The sequence below is a fragment of the Elephas maximus genome, chromosome 4 (genome assembly GCF_024166365.1).
Source record: "Elephas maximus indicus isolate mEleMax1 chromosome 4, mEleMax1 primary haplotype, whole genome shotgun sequence".
Classification (NCBI taxonomy): Eukaryota; Metazoa; Chordata; class Mammalia; order Proboscidea; family Elephantidae; genus Elephas; species Elephas maximus.
The window spans coordinates 64264736-64286208 of NC_064822.1; the positions used below are offsets into that span (position 1 = coordinate 64264736).

General features: G+C 39.4%; 1 protein-coding gene and 1 pseudogene across 2 annotated transcripts in view; both read right to left on the minus strand.

The window, feature by feature from the left end:
* Nucleotides 1-2806: 2806 nt before the first annotated feature.
* The window catches only part of LOC126075121 (scavenger receptor cysteine-rich type 1 protein M160-like), a 66897-nt gene continuing 48230 nt past the window's right edge, over nucleotides 2807-21473 (minus strand). The window contains exons 10-20 of one of the 2 annotated variants that reach the window (XM_049882341.1): nucleotides 15816-16127; nucleotides 15398-15712; nucleotides 14772-14864; nucleotides 14383-14682; nucleotides 13225-13545; nucleotides 10597-10905; nucleotides 10238-10267; nucleotides 9549-9659; nucleotides 8491-8586; nucleotides 4213-4328; nucleotides 2807-2990 (exon numbers count right to left, since the gene is read on the minus strand). In XM_049882341.1, the coding sequence (XP_049738298.1) occupies nucleotides 4237-4328; nucleotides 8491-8586; nucleotides 9549-9659; nucleotides 10238-10267; nucleotides 10597-10905; nucleotides 13225-13545; nucleotides 14383-14682; nucleotides 14772-14864; nucleotides 15398-15712; nucleotides 15816-16127 (1979 nt within the window). In that variant the 3' untranslated portion in view covers nucleotides 2807-2990; nucleotides 4213-4236. Of the gene's footprint in view, nucleotides 2991-4212; nucleotides 4329-8490; nucleotides 8587-9548; nucleotides 9660-10237; nucleotides 10268-10596; nucleotides 10906-13224; nucleotides 13546-14367; nucleotides 14683-14771; nucleotides 14865-15397; nucleotides 15713-15815; nucleotides 16128-21473 lie in introns of both variants that reach the window. The other variant, XM_049882340.1, reaches the window with a different exon arrangement.
* Nucleotides 18484-19562, minus strand: LOC126074792 (ADP-ribosylation factor-like protein 6-interacting protein 1; annotated as a pseudogene).

Here is a 21473-nt window from a genome sequence, read left to right on the forward strand (position 1 = left end):
CCTATCATTCAGAAATGAGGGTTCTGGAGCAGTGTTTTCTTACCTCCATTCTTTGTGAATTCACTCTATTAGTATTTTGTACAGTGAAAGGTTCCCCACCTCTTCTCTTTTCCCAAATTCTTGCTGATTATGTAGGCAGAGAAATAGTTCTGCATACAACTGCTGTCTGGCAATAATCTCTTGGGACAATTTTTTGCCAGAGTTTGGCCCATGTGCCACATGGTTCTATCCTGATATGAATGTTCTGAGATATTTGCTAATGCTCTGAAATATTTGAAACCTGAATCCCTTGAAATTTTCTGCTACCTGAATGTGGGTCTGTCATCCCACTACATTAAGCTATAATCAAGAAATATTTTTTGTGTTTCAGGCTGGTTTCAGCAGTCCCCTGGGAGAGAATCTTTGAGAAGGGAGGAGGTTGGGATGAGAGAAGACCACTCACTTATCATGGAAGTGGTAGGAGAGAGAATCCAGGAAGTCTGCCCAGTAACATCAGTTTGAAAGTGGCTGAGCTTCTAAGGAATCCCTGTGATGTCATGTCTCAGGAGAGTGCCTCTGAGAGCTTCATTATCTGTGTTTGTATTGAAGGGTAATTGCTAATAAAAACTTTGCCATGTTATAAGGAATTCTTTGTTGAACTTCTAGCCTATTTCATCTAATTTCTGTCAGTGAATCAAAGTCCCAAACACATTTTCTTTTTCCATGTGAAATCCCAGGTGAGTAACCTGTGCTATTTTCTTTTCCTAAGGCAATAAGAGAGAACCCTGGTGGTGCAGTGGTTAAGATCTATGGCTGCTAACCAAAAGGTCAGCAGTTTGAATCCACCAGGTGCTCCTTGGAAACACTATGGGGCAGCTCTACTCTATCCTGTAGAGTCACTATGAGTTAGAATCGACTCAATGGCAATGGGTTTGGTGTTTGGTCTTTAAGGCAATAAGTGGTTTCACTTCCATAGGTGAAGCGATGTTTCTGGTCTTTACCAGAATAGGTCACAGCTGAGCCCTTCCTCTCTCCAACCAAGGTGATCACACAGCAAAATCATCTGAACATTCTAAAGGTTCTGTCCAGATTGAAATGTTTTTCTTATATAAATGCCATGCTTCTCCCCCATTCCACACTGGAATAAGGTTCCATGGAGATAGATGTGTGAGAAAAGAATTGCTACAGATTTTCTTATTCTGCCTAAAGCTTTATGGTCCCCACAAATTGCTTTTCTATTAATTTAAACTAGTTTTCATTTCTCCTCTCCCACCTCAGCACGTAATTCTTCCTTACCTTCACCTACCACATAAGCTTGTTTACCATGCCCTACAGTAGCCTTATGAAGGGAAAAAAAAAAAAAAAAGCAAGCAATGGAAACTGTCTCTAAGTGGGCCCAGATGCTGGACTGAGCAGACAAGGCCTTCAAAGAAGCTATTATGAATGTCTGAAGAATTAAAGAGTCATATTTAAACCATTAAAGGAAAGTATGATTACTATGACTTAATAAATAAAAAGATAAAATCTGTAGAGAAAAAAAAAACAAATAGAAATACTGGAGTTGAACAATAACATAAATGATAAATTTGCTAGAGAGACTTAATAGCAGTTTTGAAATGGTAGGAGAAAGGATCAGAAAATTTGAAGAAAAATCAATAGAAATTATCCACTCTTCTTGTTGTTAGGTGCCATCCAGTTGGTTCCGACTCATAGCAACCCTATGTACAACAGAATGAAACATTGCTCGGTCCCACTGTATCAGACAATGTTCCACTGCTACTCATGAAGTTTATACTGGCCACTTTTTTTCAAAAGTAGACTGCTAGGTCCTTTTTCCTAGACTGTTTAGCCTGAAAGCTCCCCTGAAACCTGTCCACCATAGGTGACCCTGCTGGTATTTGAAATACTGGTGGCATACGTTCCAGCATCACAGCAACATGAAAGCCACCACAGTACAACAAACTAACGGATGAGTGGTGGTATCCACTCTTAAGAACACAGAAAAACAGGTTGTAGAAAACGAACAAGCCTGCCTATAAACATCCCTGTAATTGGAGTCACAGAAGGAGAAGAGAGAAAAAGGCAGAAAAATATTTGAAGAAATAATGGTTGAAATCTTCCCAAATTTGATGAGAACGTTAATTTACAAATCCAAAAAGCCAATGAACCCCATGGAGTTAAATTTTGATATTTTAACATAAAATATTATATTCCCTGGCAATATTTACTGAAAACAATATTGCATAACTAGGTCAAAATATTCAAAGTACAATATAAGATTTTACTCCCTCTTGAGCAGAAGCTTTCAAAACAAACTTCTCTTGGCATTGGGCTAATTATTCTTTCTGATCAGGTTTATAGACCAAAGTCTCCTGATTCACAGAGTCTCCAACTCTTTGAGGTGAGAGATGCTAAGTGAACAAAAGCAATTTGGGGGACTTAATGATTTTTGGGTTTTTTTAAAATGATTTAAAATTTTTCTTTATGATAGGCCAAGCATTCTTTTCTATTTCACTTCCCTTATAAGATCGCCATGAAATCTAATTCTTTTCCCAAAGTCATTTCACTTTTGAGATAGGTATTTATTACTGTAATATATTTGGTACAATTCCTATGGGAACAATAATATACTTAAAACCTGAGCAATCCAAACAAGAAACAAGGACAATTGAGCAAAGTCATCATAAATAAATCTAAGAGGGATAAAAATTAAACTAATTTTTCTGACATTGAATTTTGAAAATGCTACTTTCTAGAGGCAAATCTTTATGAAATTAAACATATTTGAGCCACAAGGACAGTCATAAGTCAGCCTCAAATAATGGTGTTCATTGTTCAATTTATTTCAGCAGTTTTCTTAGTCAGTGGTACACATAAAGTAACTTATGTAATCACCCTTTATCAGTTCAGCTCTTTTATTATGGTCGAGAAACAACTTTCCACACGGCAAATGACTTTCTCTTCGCTCATTTAAAAGTCGCTGTCTCCTTCAAAGACATTTTGAGGCTGATCTGAAGTTATAAAAAAAGAGAAAATTAGTTCCTATTTTTCTAAATATAGCTGCTAGCTTATGTAAAGACAAAGATACACATACAGACACAGAATGAGTTGATCAATTAGGATAGATATTGCAGTGTTACATTCTAATATACGCTTCTTTAGGCAATTTTCTTCCTGCTCCCAGAGCGTTCTAAGCTTAGAATGTAATAATTAATTTGTCAAAGGAACAGAGTTAAATAAACTAAAATGAAAAAGAAAGGCAAAAACTACATATGTTTTTGTTTTTAGACTGCCTCTGGAAATTAATCTTTCAAAATCTTTAGTTTGGACTCTGCTAACTCAGAATTTATGATTAATAAATTCTTAATAAGACTAAGAAAGGGCAAAACTTTTCCTCTGCTAAGCAAATAATTACTAAACAGAATCGCTGAAGGGAAATGCTTTCTCATATAGAACCCTCGTTGCAAGTACTTTAAAAAAGAAATTTTCAGTGTCTATTTGCAAAGAATAATTGTGTTAATATAAAATACACAGCTGCCATAGATCTCTGGCATGATGACCTTATGAACAGCAAAATGAAACGTTCCCTGGTTCTGCGTCATCCCCACTATCTTTGGCATGTCCTTTAAAAATGCCTGCAACATTATCACATACTGAGTACTTATTTTTTTACTTCTCTACAGCATGATGCCACCGGTTGTTATGTTAATGTCTTTTCATCAGCCACAAAGCCATTTGTATTTAATAAATATTGAGCATGTATCATACGATAGGAACCAGAGATTAAAACAATAAAAAATCCGTTGCCGTTGAGTTGATTCTAACTGTAGGACAGAGTAGAAAAACAATAAAGGGCAATATTAATGCACTGAATCTGGGTTGTACCTAAAGGAATTAAATGTGAGCATCCCACCCTATGTAATAAAAATCAGCAGAGATATTAGGGATGAAATTATTGAGGAACAACATTTGAAGATGACATCTAATTATTCTCTTTCTTAGTGAAAGAAATCCAGAGCCTCAGCCTAAACTCAATATAATCCTTCTGATAAAATCTGGAAGCTTTCTATAGGAACAACTTCCTTATCATCAACTCTCTATTCCAGAGGTTATTTAACAGATTGAGGATATAGGCCATACAATACATGGTAACATAAAAAAAAGTGTTTAATTCTGTGAGAGCTGATTGTTAAATTATTCCTTTCAGTGACAGAGTAATGTGTCTAAACTTACTTGGTGGATCTTTACAGCCCCAAGTCATTTTTCAGCTTCCAAGGCAGGAAGAACTTCAGGCACTGAAATTTGGCTAGTGTCTTCACAACCTTCGCAAGCATGGTTGAGGGCGACATCTAAAAGACAGGCGAATCGGTATTATTGCACAGGAGAAAACCTCCTCCCTGCAGAGGAGAGAGCTGTTAGGTACCGTCTCTGAGGAGCTGGGAAAATACAATAGAGCAAGGAATGCTTATTAGGAAACTGAAGAGATGCTTAGTTACTGTTTTGAAGACATTTAGTAATTAAATGGAAAAGAGTAAACAACTCATTATCATTACTGACAGTGTAGCTCTAATCAGGTTTTCATATTTGCTTCCAGATTCTTAAAAGTCTAGAACTGGTATATATATACATATATATATATTTTTTCTCCTACCTTATGAATCTATTTAATTATTTTACCACCCAATACATATTTCCCCATTTTAAGTGCAAGGATGTTTATTGAGTTAATTAATGAATAACATGAATGAGTGAATGAAAAATCAAGCGACAGAATGAATATGGTATTTGGACCTGTCAACTCAATCACTATCCTCAAAAAGTCAGTTTGCTTAGTCGGATGTCACTCATTCTGAATGAACCAAAGGAGGTTCCTAGTGATTGCTTCCTGCGGATTAACGCGTCGTGTTTCACTATGCATCTTCCTCTTAAGTAAAGCTTGCAGTCCTGCCCTCTAGCACAATATTTCTATTGTGGTGAAAATATACATAACAAAGCATATGCCATCTCAACAATTTCTACACGTAAAATTCAGTGACATTGATTACATTCTTCAAGTCGTGCAACTATTCTCATTAAACTTTTCCAAATCGTTCCACCACGGTTAACATACACTTACTGCCCCCTAAGCAAAAACTGCCCCCCCACTTGCCGCAATAATTTCAGGTTTCTGTAATTGCTTATTTCTTGTAAGTGGTATCATACAGTATTTGTCCTTTTGGGACTGACGTATTCCACTCAGCATAATGTTTTCAAGCTTCATCCATGCGGTGGCATGCATCATGGCTTCATTTCTCTTACGTGAGAGTAGTATGCCATTGTGTGTATATACCACACTCACTTCATCCATTCATCTGTTGATGGACATTTTGGTAGTTTCCACCTTTTGGCTATTATGAAAAGTGTAGCAATGAACATTGGTGTACAGGTTTCTATTTGTGTTCCTGCTTTCACTTCTTCTGGGTGTATACCTAGGATTGGGATTGCTGGGTTATACCGTAGTTCTATGTTCAAATTTATCAAATACTGAATTAGTAAAATTATAAAATGGATAAAAATATATACAGTGGTAGCAAATGTGTAGTGAAATACATTCTCATTCATAACTTGTAAATTTGTTACAAATACTGGAAAGTCACTTGCCAGACTGTGTTCATTGGGTTGTCACAGCAATTCCACTTATGGTGATGTATTTAATGAAATAATTAAAAATTTTATGCACTGTTTTGTACATGTTATCTACTATGATATTTTTAAAGTAATCATAATTATGCAAATAAAGATAATATCCATTGAAGTCAGGTACCACATGTAAAAAAAAATTGGGAATGTAATAAAATTGAAAAACGAGTATTAATGCATTGTTTTTGTAATAAAACTGACAATGGGGTATTTGATGGCATCTGAAGGAGCTAAATACTTTTCATTTTTGTCCGCTCCTCTTGGGGCCTCTGTCATAGACTATGATACTGTGGATGGAATGAGGCAGGATGCAGATTCTAATTATCTTCGTTTTGAGTCATATTTTACTTCATCTACTCCTGCTTCTGCTTCAGTTTCATGAGAAATATATATTTTTAATTGTTTTTTTTTTTACTGTGTTTTAAGTGAAAGTTTGCAAATCAAGTCAGTCTCTTATACAAAAAATTTTATCCACCTTGCTATGTACTCCTAGTTGCTCTCCCCCAATGATACAGCACACTCCTCTCCACCCTGTATTCCTGTGTCCAGTCAGCCAGTTTCTGAAGCACTCTGTCTTCTCATCTCCCCTCCAGACAGGAGCTGTCCACATAGTCTCATGTGTCTACTTGAACCAAGAAGCTCAGTCCTCACCAGTATCATTTTCTATCTTGTAGTCCAGTCCAATCCCTGTCTGAAGAGTTGGCTTTGGGAATGGTTCCTGTCCTGGGCTAACAGAAGGTCTGGAGATCATGACCTCCGGGGTCCTTCTAGTCTCAGTCAAACCATTAAGTCTGGTCTTTTTACATGAATTTGAGGTCTGCATCCCACTGCTCTCCTGCTCCATCAGGGATTCTCTGTTATTTTCCCTGTCAGGGCAGTCATCAGTTGCAGCTGGGCACCATCTAGCTCTTCTGGTCTCAGGCTGCTGTCGTCTCTAATGTAGCCCTTTCTGTCTCTTGGGCTCATAATAATCTTGTGTCTTTGGTGTTCTTCATTCTTCTTTGCTCCAGGTGGGTTGAGACCAATTGATGCATCATAGATGGCCACTTGCTAGCGTTTAAGACCCCAGACGCCATTCACTAAAGTGGGATGCAGAATGTTTTCTTAGTACATTTTATTATGCCAATTGACCTAGATGTCTCCTGAAGCCATGGCCCCCAACCCCCCACCCCTGCTATGCCGGCCTTCGAAGCATTCAGTTTATTCAGGAAACTTCTTTGGTTTTGGTTCAGTCCAATCGTGCTGACCTCCCCTGTATTGTGTGTTGTCTTTCCCTTCACCTAAGATAGTTCCTGTCTACTATCTAATCAGTGCATAACCCTTTCCCTCCCTCCCTCCCCACTCTTGTAACCATCGAAGAATATTTTTTTCTCCATTTAAGCTATTTCTTGAGTTCTTATAATATTGGTCTTATACAATATTTGTCCTTTCACAACTGACTAATTTCATTTGGCATAATGCTTTCCAGATTCCTTCATGTTATGAAATGTTTCACTGATTCATCATTGTTCTTTATCGATGCATAGTATTCCATTGTGTGAATATACCATAATTTATTTATCCATTCATCCATTGAATGGCATCTTTTTGCTATTGTAAATAGTACTGCAATGAACATGGGTGCGCATATATCTGTTTGTGTAAGGGTCTTATTTCTCTAGGATATACTCCAAGGAGTGGGATTGCTGGATCATATAGTAGTTCTATTTCTAGCTTTTTAAGGAAGTGCCAAATCAATTTCCAAAGTGGTTGTACCATTTTACATTCTCACCAGCAGTATATAAGTGTTCTAATCTCTCCACAACCTCTCCAACATTGTTTTGTGTTTTTTGGATTAATGCCAGCCTTATTGGAGTGAGGTGGAATCTCACTGTAGTTTGGATTTACATTCTTTAGTGGCTAATGATCGTGAGCATTTCCTCATGTATCTGTTAGCTACCTGAATGTCTTCTTTAGTGAAGTGCCTGTTCATATCCTTTGCCCATTTTTTAATTGGGTTATTTGTCTTTTTGTTGTCGAGTTTTTGCAGTATCATGTAGATTCTAGAGATCAGACGCTGATTGGTAAATTCATAGCTAAAAACTTTTTCCAGTCTGTGGGTAATCTTTTTACTCTTTTGATGGAGTCCTTGGATGAGCATAGGTGTTTTATTTTTAGGAGCTCCCAGTTATCTAGTTTCTCTTCTGGTGTTTGTGCTTTGTTAGCAATGTTTTGTATATTGTTTATGCCATGTATTAGGGCTCCTGGCATTGTCCCTATTTTTTCTTCCATGAATCTTTATTGTTTTAGATTTTATGTTTAGGTCTTTGATCCATTTTGAGTTAGTTTTTGCATGGTGTGAGGTATGGGTCTTGTTTCATTTTTTTGCAGATGGATATCCAGTTATGCCAGCACCATTTGTTAAAGAGACTGTCTTTTCTCTATTTAACTGACTTTGGGCCTTTGTCAAATATCAGCTGCTCATAGGTGGATGGATTTATGTCTGGGTTCTCAATTCTGTTCCATTGGTCTATGTATCTGTTGTTGACTATTGTGGCAGTATAACATGTTCTAAAATCAGATAGTGTGAGGCCTCCCACTTTGTTCTTCTTTTCCATTGATGCCTTACTTATCCGGGGCCTCTTTCTCTTCAATATGAAGTTGATAATTTGTTCACCATGTCATTAAAAAATGTCACTGGAATTTGGATTGGAATTGCATTGTATCTACAGATAGAAATATTTTATATAGGAGGTTGAGGTACATTTCCATCAAGTGGGAATTTCTAAATATAAATGGTATTTCCTCATGTGCCCATCCTCTCCCTGGAGTACAGCCCCTGGAGTCACAGACCTGAGGTGCTCATCTGTTGTGGGTCCTCTCTGCTGACACAGGTATCCATCTCATGGAACAGGTTGTCTCGTAGAGAATCCCTTCGTCTGGATGAAACTGAGAATAGATACCCCATGGTTAAGATTCAAATTCAAACGGTTTATCCTTTGCACTAGGACACAAGACTGTAAAGTGTGACACAGCAATCTCTCTGAGTTAAAATCCAGTGTTCCCTTCAGCACCCGTCTCTCCTAGTGAAATTTTTTTTGGGGGGGGCACTTTTTTGTTTGTTGTAGTAAAAATATAAATAACACATTTGCCAGTTCCACATTTTCCATGTGTTTAATTCAGTGACAATTATATCAGTCATGTTGTGCAACCATCACCAATGTCCACTGATAAATTTTTTATCACCATAAACAGAAACTCAGTACTTCCTAAAAGTCCCCATGGTATTTGGTTACCTAGTGAATTCCTGATGTTTTTAATATTCATTTTTTCTCTTGCTGAACACTTGAAATTCCTCCACTTTTATTAGCAAATCCTTCACTTAGCATTTACTATTTGCCTGGCACCATTCATAAAAAAAAAAAAAATTTACAGATGATTAATTCATTTAACTCTCATAACAACCTAATGAGGTAGCAATATTATTTTCTCTGTTTTACAGATTAGGAAATTGAAGCTCAAAAGTAAATTTTCTATCCCAACAGGTTGGGTTCAAACTCTTTTAATCATCTTCCCTTATAGTTTCACACTTTTTCATTGATCTGCAATCTACATACTGAACCGAAGCACACAATTACCTTCCTTCTATCAGCTAGAATCTTTGCCCATCTGACTGACACATTATCTGTATCATAGGCTACAACTTCCAAAGGACTGCATTTTCACAAATAGAAATTGTGGATTGGCTGATCCTTAATCCTTCCACATGCTTCTCCATTTGACCTGGCACTTATCAACAAAACTCAGTCAAAGTGGCAAATGCTTTTCTTCCTCTCTGCAGGAATCCTCCATCCCACGTGCCCTTGGTCTTGGATAACTCACATTTTATACAGCCCTATGGGGGCTCTTACCTCTGAGCAGATGTTTTTGTTTCTGTACTTGAAAACGCACAAGAAGAAAGACAATGAACAGAACCAGGAAAAGGAGCCCAAGGGTAACAGATAAAATAAGTGCTGAGTGACCTGTAAAGAAATTAAACATTGATAGATATTTAACTAATCAATATCTCTTGTGGGTTTACACACTGGAAAAAGAGCTGATTCCATAGTTACTGAGAAGAATGAGGGTTATATGCCTTACCATATTCATGAATGGTAGATAATATCTAAGAAAAATTTTGGATGAAAAATGTCTCTATTGCCCTAAATTTCCTTCAATTATATACAAGAGCTTTGATGATAATATTTTTTCTCTTGCATTGATTGCATTTACCATTAAAACACTAGCCCTAGAAAATACCTAGGGCTTGAGTGGTTTCTGCCAGTGTCATTAAAAATATTTGAGAACTTATGGAGATAATTCTTTTTCTAAGGTAGCATGAGTGTCGTTTATTCTACTCCATATGTTAAACGGATTTTTCTAGAGAGAACATCTGAACAATAGAGCAGAGTCATAGAGATGCTGATACCAACCACTGCCATAACTTCATGATTTCTTAAGTCCCCAACCTCCTTTGTTTGTCACTGTGGTTTGTTCCCTACCTCAATTGCCCGTATAATCATAGTTATTTGTGATGTTACAGATGGGCAGGACACTGTACCTGAGCCATTAAGTGATTTCAGAGATTCTCCTGCAAAAGAAAGAGAGAGTGGGAAAGAAAGAGATGTAAATAAAATGCAACTCAAATTGGAATTCAAAGAAAAGGACTTTCTGGGTATTTCTTGTTTCACTCCCTGAGCATATTGGGTGTCATTTAAATATCATTTACAATCCTCCTGATTTCCTCCCCATAAAATTGTAGGAGCTTTTATATAACTGTGGAAAATTATTTAATGAAGAAAAGGGTAGTTTAACACAGCCTTTCATTCTTATCCTCTGGCCCAACTATGTGAGGCTGTTTCTCAATGCCTTTTACCCTTAGCAAAACTCCAAGTTTAAGTTTAGTCTTTTCACACTTACCAGAGCACCTCACACCAGCATCTTCCTTGTGCCCACAATCATTCTGTCCCAAGTGCTCGGCATGACAATCCCATAGAAATGATTCGTTTCCCCTGCACTGCATCTCATCCAGCCAGATTGGTCCAGTGCCCTGGCCAAAAGCAGCCTCTCCTGGGGCAGCCAGAGCAGAGCCACAGCCAAGCTGCCGACACACCACTTCAGCCTCCTGCAGGCCCCAGGAATCATCGCATACTGTACCCCAACTGTCTTCGTGCCAGATCTCCACTCTCCCAGAGCACTTGGTGTCTCCTCCACTGACTCTTATCTTATCTAGAAAGACACAAAAGCAAAACAAACAAACAAAAAATGGCTGTTATTACTCCTGAAAGAGATTGTAGGTGAATGCTGTTGGAATTCTTCTTCAGTAGGAGATCTGAAAATACTACACATGATCGATTAACTATGCAGGTGCGATAAGAAAGGCAGAGTTTCAATGCCACATGAATCAGAGAATAACTGTGAAGTGAATGAGCCCCCTACTCCCCATGCCTTTGGTTTGTCCTACTTATGATCAAGAGTTGAAGCATCTCCAAACATGTCAAAAATCAGGCATTCATTTTCTACTGATGGATGTTTGAAAATAAAACACATCGATTTTATCTTCCAAATTCCCATGTGCCTCTATCTGATCAAATCCTTCTATCTTGCCCCTTTCATTTTCATAATTACTCCAAATGTGACATTTGTATGACTTAAGTCAAACCTATAGGCCATTGGTTATTTTATTCTCTCCAATTATCTGTTGTTTCTTACCTTTACTTCCCTGCTTATATGGTATGTTTGCTATGAACATAACTACAATTCTTTTGCCAAAATGAAAGATTTCTTGACCTTATTGATCTCCCATCAAAAAAAACTACATAGCTAATGCATAAACGCAGTATAAACCTAACCGTCCAGTTCCTTTGAGCCAGTTCCTGAAATGTTGAGTATCATTGCAGATAATTAAATTGGTGCCATTATAAACCTATTGTTAAATTCTTCCAGACTCTCAAGATGTTTTAACAGTCTTACCATTTTTCTAAGTGACTTTATCTCCCATTCTTCATTACTTTGTCAAATGTTCCCCAGTTTTCTAAACCTCTACCTTACCTCACCTCTGCCCACCAACCACATGAAGATCAAGAGGAAGATGTTAGGACTTCTTTATTGGATTTCAGGTTAACTAACGGCATAGGCCACTACTCATGGATAGGATATGCACGCGAGGACTGGACAGTGAATAAGGAAGAATGAAGAATTGTTGCATTCGAATTACGGTGTTGACAAAGAATACTGAATATACCACGGACCGCCAGAAGAACAAACAAATCTGTCTTGGAAGAAGTACAGCCAGAACGTTCCTTAGAAGTGAGGATGGTGAGACTTTGTCTCGCATTCTTTGGACATGTTATCAGGAGAGACCAGTCCCTGGAGAAGGACATCATGCTTGGTAAAGTAGAGGGTCAGCGAAAACGAGGAAGACCCTCAGCTAGATGGATTGACACAGTGGCTGCAACAATGGACTCAACACAGCAATGATTGTGAGGATGGCGCAGGACTGGGCAGTGTTTCGTTCTGCTGTACATAGGGTTAATATGAGTTGGAAATGACTCGATAGCACCTAACAACAACACACACATATGTATTAGATATCGTGTGGTACTACGCATGCATATATAATATTATAGTACACATACTTGTACACAAATATATATAGTATCATCCTCATTTGCTAAGTAAAATTTCATGTACACAATGATAAATTTAGTTAAATTTTGTACAAAAGGAAGACCAATAGTCAATACTTCCAAAAATTAGCAGTACTTATCCTTGATGGTAAGATTAAATGTGGAGTGCATTTTCTCATTTATAGTTTTAAAATTGCCCAAATTTCTACAATAAACATGTTAAATTTTAACTGAATAAAGCTATTTGTAAAGTAAACATTTTATAATTAATCAACTTTCCATAGTGCAAAGATCTCCAGGAAAAAAAAGGGGGGGCCTTTTTAACCTCCCCAGTCAATTCACCTGCTTCCCAAAAGTTCTAGAGTTTGTAAGACAAATTATACATACTATATTTTTCATTTTCTAAAACACTACAATTCTAATGAGATTTGATATCTTTTTATGTGCTTCTCAGCTGCCTCAGGGAGCTTAAAGGAAGAAAAGAGACAATGCCAAAAAAACCAAACTTGTTGCTGTGGACTCATAGCGACACTATAGGACAGAGCAGAACTGCCACATAGTGTTTCCAAGGCTGTAAATATTTACTGGAGCAGACTGCTACATGTTTCTCCCACAGAGCATCTGGTGGGTTAGAACTGTCAACTTTCGGTTACCAGCCAAGCACTTAACCACTGCACCATCAAAAGAGACAATACATACAAAAAACAAAATGAAAACAAAAACCCCCACAGAACTGTAAAATACTAGCTCTAAATAATGAAATTGCAATATAGGACCGAGTGATAAATAACATTTATCATCATATACTTTCCAGTGAGTCTTCCATGTGCTCCAAAACTCCTAAATTGAAAGATGAGATATTGGCAAATTATATTTCACAGGGCTTCAGACAGCAGCCAGTTTTCAGAAAGACACCCACCTTCACATGTGATCCAGGCTTCCTCTGCTGGGCTGGACATTCTCCACTCCCATGGGCCAGACGGGCAATGCCATATGGAGATATGCATATTAGGACACTGAATATCATTCACCCACATGAAGCCAGAGCCTGTCTTACGTGAAGGGGCAAGGCTGACAACTCCATTCTCTGCACAGCCCAGCTGCCTGCATACAACCCCAGCTGTGACTGCTGTGATGTTACTCCTGCCAATGCCACCCCACATCCCATTGTAGAAGACCTCCAGTCTCCCAGCACAGCTCTCAGTTCCAGCTTCACTGTAGAGCCTCAAAGCTGTGAATTCTGGAGAGAAATACAGAAGTCAATATTAAGTATTTTCTCTGGAGTTTCAGAAAACTTCCTCCCTGGGGATCCAATTTTTTTTTCTTGGAAATAGTAAATTTGGGCTCTAAATAAAATTTCATAAAGAATTCTAACGTATTAACATAATATAGTCAATGGAAACTAAGGACTTGTGTGATTTCAGGATTAACGTGGGTTTCCAAAGGCTGATATTTGAGCTTTAAATATCAAATTAAGTTAAAATATAACTTTTTACTTTCTACTCGCTAACATAAATCAGAGTAGAAAATAACCAGAGTTTAATCTGATTTCTGTTTTTTATTAGATTGTGTTGTTGAATGCGTTACTTCTTATGCCTTCTTAACAGAGTAGATGGAATGTAAGGTCCCTTTCTCGGGATCTAACCTCTGATTCTAAGAAGACCAACTCTAAAATTTCCTAAATTATGAAACGTTGTTGTTGTTAGTAGACGTTGACTTGATTCCAACTCATGGCGACCCCATGTGTGCAAAGCTGAATTGCTCCAAAGGGCTGTCAAAGGTGTGACCTTTTGGAAGCATTTCTGAGATACCTCTGGGTGGGTTTGAACCTCCAATCTTTCCACTAGCAGTTGAATGCTTAACCATGTGCCACCCGGGGACTCTCTATTATGAAATGACACACAGACAAATGAATGTCTTGGGAAAGGTAAGAAACTGGTATAAGAACAGGATTAAAATCAAGCTCTCAGTATTCCGAGGTCAGTGCACTTTTTCACTATATTTTGTCTTTGTACTTTCTCTCTCTCTGTGTAGAGGATGACATAAGGATTACAGTGTAGACCTGAGCAGACGACACCTGTGTCCTCCTTGTGCTTGCAGTTGTGCTGCTCCCAGCCCTGGGATGGGCACCTCCAGAGATGAGACTCATTTCCTGTGCAGTTTAGGTCGTCCAGCCAGATGGGTCCAGATCCCTCCCCAAAGTGAGCAGAGACCGTGGCATTAATGGCCCATCCACAGTCCAGCTGCCTGCACACCACGTGGGCATCACTCAGGTCCCAGCTGTCATCACAGACAGTGCCCCAGGAGCCCTCATGATAGATCTCCACTCTCCCAGCACAGCGACCTCCTCCATTCACCAAGTGAAGAGTTTTCTTCCCTAAGAGGAGGCATTAGGTCACATTCTTTAAAGTTAATAGGTCACATTCTTTAGAGTTGCAGTTTTCTAGGACTGTTTGATTTTCTTACCTGAATAGTGGGAATCAATACCCATTGGGACTTCAGACACAGGTGGGTCAGACGAACTCTCAGGGGATGGAAGCTTTGGCTGGGTCTGGTTTCCTGGTTTGAGGGGTGGCAAGAAAATAGGGTAAAAGTAAGGTTGGAATATATAGAAAAGTTTGAAGAGTTCTATGATAAATTGGAATCAGCGATCGTGGTAAGGATTCTTCAAATCCTTGTGATCAATTAAAATTGTCTTTATTAATAATGTCTACTCCCAACCCCTGGAGCCCTGGCGGCACAGTGGTTAAAAGCAACAGCTGCTAACCAAAGGGCTGGCAGTTTGAATCCACCAGCTGCTCTTTGGAAATCCTATGGGGCAGTTCTACTCTGTCCTATAGGGTCACTGTGACGGAATACACTTGGTGGTAAGGTTTTTTTTTTTGACTCCCAGCCCCCAAAGAAGAGATGAGTGAGTTACCTTCACCTTAAGAGTGGCTCCAGTTCACCCTTATTCCTCACATGTTACTCTCTGATTGTCATGCATAACCCCACCTCCCTATTTTCTTCTCCATCTTTTCTTTAATCCCTCACTCCCTTGACCACATAAAGGCTATATTACCAGTAGGTGACCATAAGCTGCGGCCTCTTACCTGTGCAGATCACAGAGGCAGTGTTTCCATGGGCACATAGAGGTGCCCCTAGCACTGTCATTTGACAAGCATCCAGAAAATACTCATTCCCTAAGCAATGAAACCTGTGTCTCCAAATATGACCACGTCCTTCTTCAATATATTTTCCTCCTGTGGTTGAGACAGCAATCCCACAGTTGAGCTGACGGCATAGGACATTGGCATCTTTCAGGTCCCAATGGGAGTCACAGAGGGAGCCCCAGTATCCGAGCACCTTGAGCTCCACTTGCCCTTCACACTGGGATCTGCCATTCACAAGTCGGGCATCCATATAACCTAGGAGGAGACAAAGCCTTAGAGAAGAGATCATGACTTTCCAACTCCATTCTCACATTTGTCCCCTACAGCCCCAGCCAATTAAAGTCATTTAAAATCTCACGAGAACAGACAATGCCAGCTTCTCTGCGGGGATTACAATTCTCTTCTGGACGGGGTGCTGTGGGACACATTGCCAGGTGAGCTTCATTTCCTTCACACTGGAACTTTTCAGCCCAAAATTGACCATTCCCTTCTCCAAAGCGAGCCCCCACAAGAGATAAGGCTTCTCCACAATTTAATCCTCTGCACAGTACATTGGCAGTTTGGAGAGACAAGTCGGAATCACAGACAGAGCTCCATGTGTCTCCATGTTTCACTTCAATACGTCCAGAACAGGGAGTACCACCTCCAACCAGCCGGGCCTGCCTGTGGGCTGCAAATAAGATTTCAGAGGTTAGTGTTTGTAGTTTTCCAATATCTAGTCTTATCTCCAGTCTCCACATGCAACTTCAGAACACTTCTCTATTCATTATTAGAACATCCCATTTTCAGGGAGCAGAGAATGATGTCTCTGCAGTATATCCTGAGCTTATAAGATCTGGATCACATGCTTACAGTCCATGTTTTGGTGACACACTAATCCTGGATATAGAAATCCTCTGGAGGAAAATAAACGGCACAACTTCATATATATATTACTATGTTATATATCCCACCCCCCTGACCTGATCCTTTGCCAGAATTCTGTCAGACAATGAAACTACTGTACATCTGCTCGTTTAGTTCAGAAGCGTGGGAGTCATCTCTGAGTCCTCTTATAACCTTGGCATTTATACTGATTGGTTACCTCAGCATTAAACAGCAGATATTAAGAGTTGTAAGCATTTAGATAAGGTGAAGGGTGTAGTTTAAAAAGATAGATGGTCATCATTATCTACAGGTTAGATCCAAGTGATACATCTGAGTAATTTAAAATCAACCAAACAGGCATACATATAAAAAAAAAAATACTGCTCTGATTTCCCCGACCCAATCCTTTGCAGCAAAACTGCTGTATTAGTAATCTATGCTGTCGCCAACTCAGGCATTCTTTCAAACTCCTGACTCATTTATCCAACTGATAAATGAGTTTTACCAGTTCTCCACTTGAATTTCTCATAGACATCTCAAACTGAACTTTTTATTTATTTATTTACTTATTTTTAAATTTTATTTTGTTCTTGTTTTTGGGAATGTACACAGCAAAACATACACGGATTCTACAATTTCTACATGTACAATTTTGTACATGTGCAACTATTCAAATTGTGCAACTATTCTCACCCTCCTTTTTTGAGTTACCCCTCCCCATTAACATAAACTCACTGTCCCCTAAAGTTCCTATCTAATTTTTCAAGTTGCTGTTGTCATTTTGATCCCATATGGATAGATCTTAAAAGAGCACAAAGCTCGAGGCAGGCATTTTTATTAGTTACGCTAAACTGTTGTTTGGTTTTAAGAAGATTTCAGAGGATATATATATATATATATTTTTAAAGATTCCAACTTTTATTTTCCTCCCTTCACACAAAGTAGAAGAGAGAATATAGGATTAAACTGTAAAAGTGGTTAATCAGTAGAACATATATACACACAAAAAAATCCAGATAGGAAGACAGGTTTATTCACAATGAGGAAACACATGTAAAATTAAGGTAATTTTCATATGAAACATTAAAAAAAAAAAATGTGCTACAGCGGTGCGGCTGTCGACAGCAGTACAGAAGGGGGGAAACATTTATTTAGGGGTAGATATATCACAAGGTCCAAGGTGTAGTTTATCAGTGTAATAAATTCACAAGACTATATGACACCTAATTAACCAGAGTTTAAGAATTGTTCCCAAATATGTCACATTTTTGGCCCTCAGAGGATCACTCTTACAGACTGCAACTACTTTAAATTTCTAGTTACTGAAAGGAGAGAACGATTCTAAGAAGTTTTCCAAGGAGTTAGAAAATCTTTGTAGACCAGAGGCCAACAATCATCACCACCAGTTAGCTCTAACCAACAGCCCTTGCATTCTTCAGAGCAGTATCTAAGAAAAAAGACAGACGCCAGCATAGTCCCTACTTCCTATTCCAAATCTATGGGAACCAAAACAGCCAGTACTGCCATAAAATGAGACTCTTGAGGCTTACTGTTAAAGACTTATTCTGGTCTTGAAAAATTAGTAGGATCAACTATTTTCTACAGAAATGAATCCTTACTAAACCTAAGAAGACTTTTGTCCTTCATTGGCTGGTCTTGGAGTGAAGGTCATAGACGTGAGTCTTAACCTACTAACCCAAAAAACCAAACCCAGTGCCGTTGAGTTGATTCCGACTCATACCGACCTTATAGGACAGAGTAGAACTGCCCCATAGAGTTTCCAAGGAGCGTCTGGCGGATTCAACCTGCTGACCCTTTGGTTAGCAGCTGTAGCACTTAACCACTATGCCACCAGGTTTTCCTCTTAACCTGCTATGTACTTCAATTTTAGTTCGCTGAAAATCTGCAATGAAAACTATGTTAAAAATCCTGAATATAATCTTTTGGAAGTCTGCTAGTAAACTGAAGTCTACATGGGAGGGGACAAGAGCTCTAAGCCTGTCAGAGTTCCCATTTGGGACAAAAGATCAATGTTTCCTACAAATTGCTAAGCTTTGCTCAAGGGAGAAACCAACACATACCAGGGGCATGGGATCAGTTTCATTTTATCCCATGGGGATTCTTCCTCCACTGTAAAGAAACACAACGCGGAACGGCTCTTAACTGGTCTCTTCATCAGAAGTGGTAAAAATGGTTTCTGTATTCACGAAGCCAAACAGTTTCTGTAAGCACACTGGGGAAGCAGACCACAGAACCAGCTTCCTGTAGCCACAGGCCACAATCTTGTATCTAGCCCAATCAAAGATTAAAGTGAACAATTATCAAGAGTCTCTGGTAACTGTACTAAAGGATAAAGTTCACTGCTACATTACTTTAAAGGAAAGTGCCTAAAAATAAGAATTCAATTAACTGTGGGTGAGAAAATTCAAACAAGTCAGTACTCACTAATGATTTGTTCATATAAGGTCAACTGCTGAGAATGTACCCAGCTACACTGAACATGAAGACACTATGCACAAACCCTTACTTGTCAAGTCTTGAATTTCTATTAACTAAGGGCAGAATGAGTGAAAGCAAAGAGCTACTTCTGTAACATTTTAGTCTACAGATAGCATAGTAGAAACTGTTCCCAGGGGCAATGTATACACTCCATCAATCACCCTGAAGAAAGTAGCTACATTGTTCTTTCTTTTTGTTTGAGAAGCTTGTTTATCTCCCTCTTGGCCATTCCAATGTACTTCGACATAATTCCATGTTGGTTTAGTCCAGGAAGCACCAATGCAGAAGTATTCCTTTAGTGTGAAGAGGCGTTTTCACCAGCCCACAGCTCTGCCTCGAGCTTTTACTAACCCACCACCCACCGCAGTTGAGTCTATTCCAACTCATAGTGACCCTATCGGACAGAGTAGAACTGCCCCATAGAGTTTCCAAGGAGCGCCTGGCGGATTTGAACTGCTGACCTCTTGGTTAGCAGCCGTAGCATTTAACGATTATGCCACCGAGGAGTTTCATGGACTCTTTGCTATTGCTCAGTGGTCCATTTATTGGAGCCAAAAATTCTAGGCGCTAAAATGGGAACAAGGTAGTCAGCCAAGCACAGAAACATAACAAAACAGGAAACACCTGACAGAACAAATGGATCTAGACAGATCCTCAGAAATACCAAAGAAACCACGCCCATGATAGCAGGTGGGAACCAGGCACTTTCCCATTGGTGGACTTGGTCGGCCATCAGCATGACTGCTCCCCAGCCTTGCAGCTAGTCTTCCAGACTTGTGTCTCTGCAGCCAGCGGGTTGGTGCTGCGCATTATCGCCCTCCGCTATCGTCCCTGAGGTGCCGCCTCAGCGAGCTCAAGCCGCCTTCCAGAATAACCTCTCCTCCTGAGCTCTCACCGCGACCTCAGGGCGCCAGTGTAAGTTTTAAAGACTGTCAGGTTTAGGGCTGGCCCTCTTGTCTCCAGAAGGTCTGGAGCCCATAACAATTTTAAATTTTCTTCTGCATTTTCTCCCTTTTGATCAGGATTCTTCTATGGAATCTTTTTTTTTTTTTTTTGAATTGTTTTTTAAGTGAAAGCTTACAAAGCAAGTCAGTCTCTCGTACAAAAACTTATGCACAGTTTGCTATTTACTCCTAGCTACTCTCCTCCTACTGAGATAGAACACTCCTCCTCTCCACCCTCTATTCCTGGTGACCATTCAGCCAGCTCCTCTGCCTTCTCCTCTGTCCTCCAGACAGGAGCTGCCCACAGAGTTTCGTGTGTCTACTTGAGCCAAGAAGCTCAGTCCTCACCAGTGCCGTTCATTGTCTTATAGTCCAGTCCAATCCCTGTTTGAAGAGTTGGCTTCAGGAATGGTTCCCGGCTTGGGTAACAGAAGGTCTGGGGACCATGACCTCAGGGGTCCCTCCAGTCTCAGTCAGACCATCAAATCTGGCTTTTTATGAGAATTTGAGGTCTGCATCCCACTGTTCTCCTGCTCCATCAAGGATTCTCTGTTGTGTTCCCTGTCAGGGCAGTCATTGGTGGTAGCCGGGTGCCATCTAGTTCTTCTGGTCTCAGGCTGATGCAGTCTCTGGTTTATGTGGCCCTTTCTGTGTCTTGGGCTCATAATTACCTTGTGTCTTTGGTGTTCTTCATTCACCTTGCTCCAGGTGGGTTAAGACCAACTGATGCATCTTAGATGGCCACTTGCTAGCATTTAAGACCCCAGACACCAGTCACCAAAGTGGGTTGCAGAACATTTTCTTAATACATTTTGTTATGTCAATTGACCTAGATGTCCCCTGAAACCATGGTCCCCAGACACCGGTCCCTGCTACTCTGGCGTTCAAAGTGTTTGGTCGTATTCAGGAAAATTCTTAGCTTTTGGTTTAGTCAAGTTGTGCTGACCTCTCCTGTATTGTGTGATCTCTTTCCCTTCACCTAAAATATTTCTTGTCTACTAATTGGTGAATACCCCTCTCCTTCCCTCCCCACTCTCATATTTTTTTTCCCTCCCCACTCTCATAACCATCAAAGAGTATTTTCTTCTGTGTTTAGACTTTTCCTTGGGTTCTTATAATAGTGGTCTCATACAATATTCGTCCTTTTGCAACTGACTTAATTTCACTCAACATAATGCCTTCCAGATTCCTCCATGTTATGAGATGTTTCACGCATTCATTGTTGTTTTTAATTGTTGCGTAGTATTCCATTATGTAAATATACCATAAATTATTTATCTGTTCATTGGTTGATGGGAACCTTGCTTGCTTCCATCTTTTTGCTCTTGTAAACAGTGCTGCAATGAACATGGGTGTGCATATATCTGTTCGTGTGAGGGCCCTTATTTTTCTAGGGTATATTCCAAGGACTGGAATTGCTGGATCTTATGGCAGTTCTATTTCTAGCTTTTTAAGGAAGCTCCAAATCGATTTTCAAAGTGGTTGTACCATTTTACATTCTCACCTGCAGTGTGTAAGTGTTCTAGTCTCTCCACAGCCTCTCCAGTGTTTATTATTTTGTGCTTTTTGGGTTAATGCCAGCCTTGTTGGGGTGAGATGGTATCTCACTGTGGTTTTGATTTGCATTTCTCTAATGGCTAATGATCATGAACATTTCCTCATGTATTTGTTAGGCACCTGAATGTCTTCTTTGGTGAAGTGGCTGT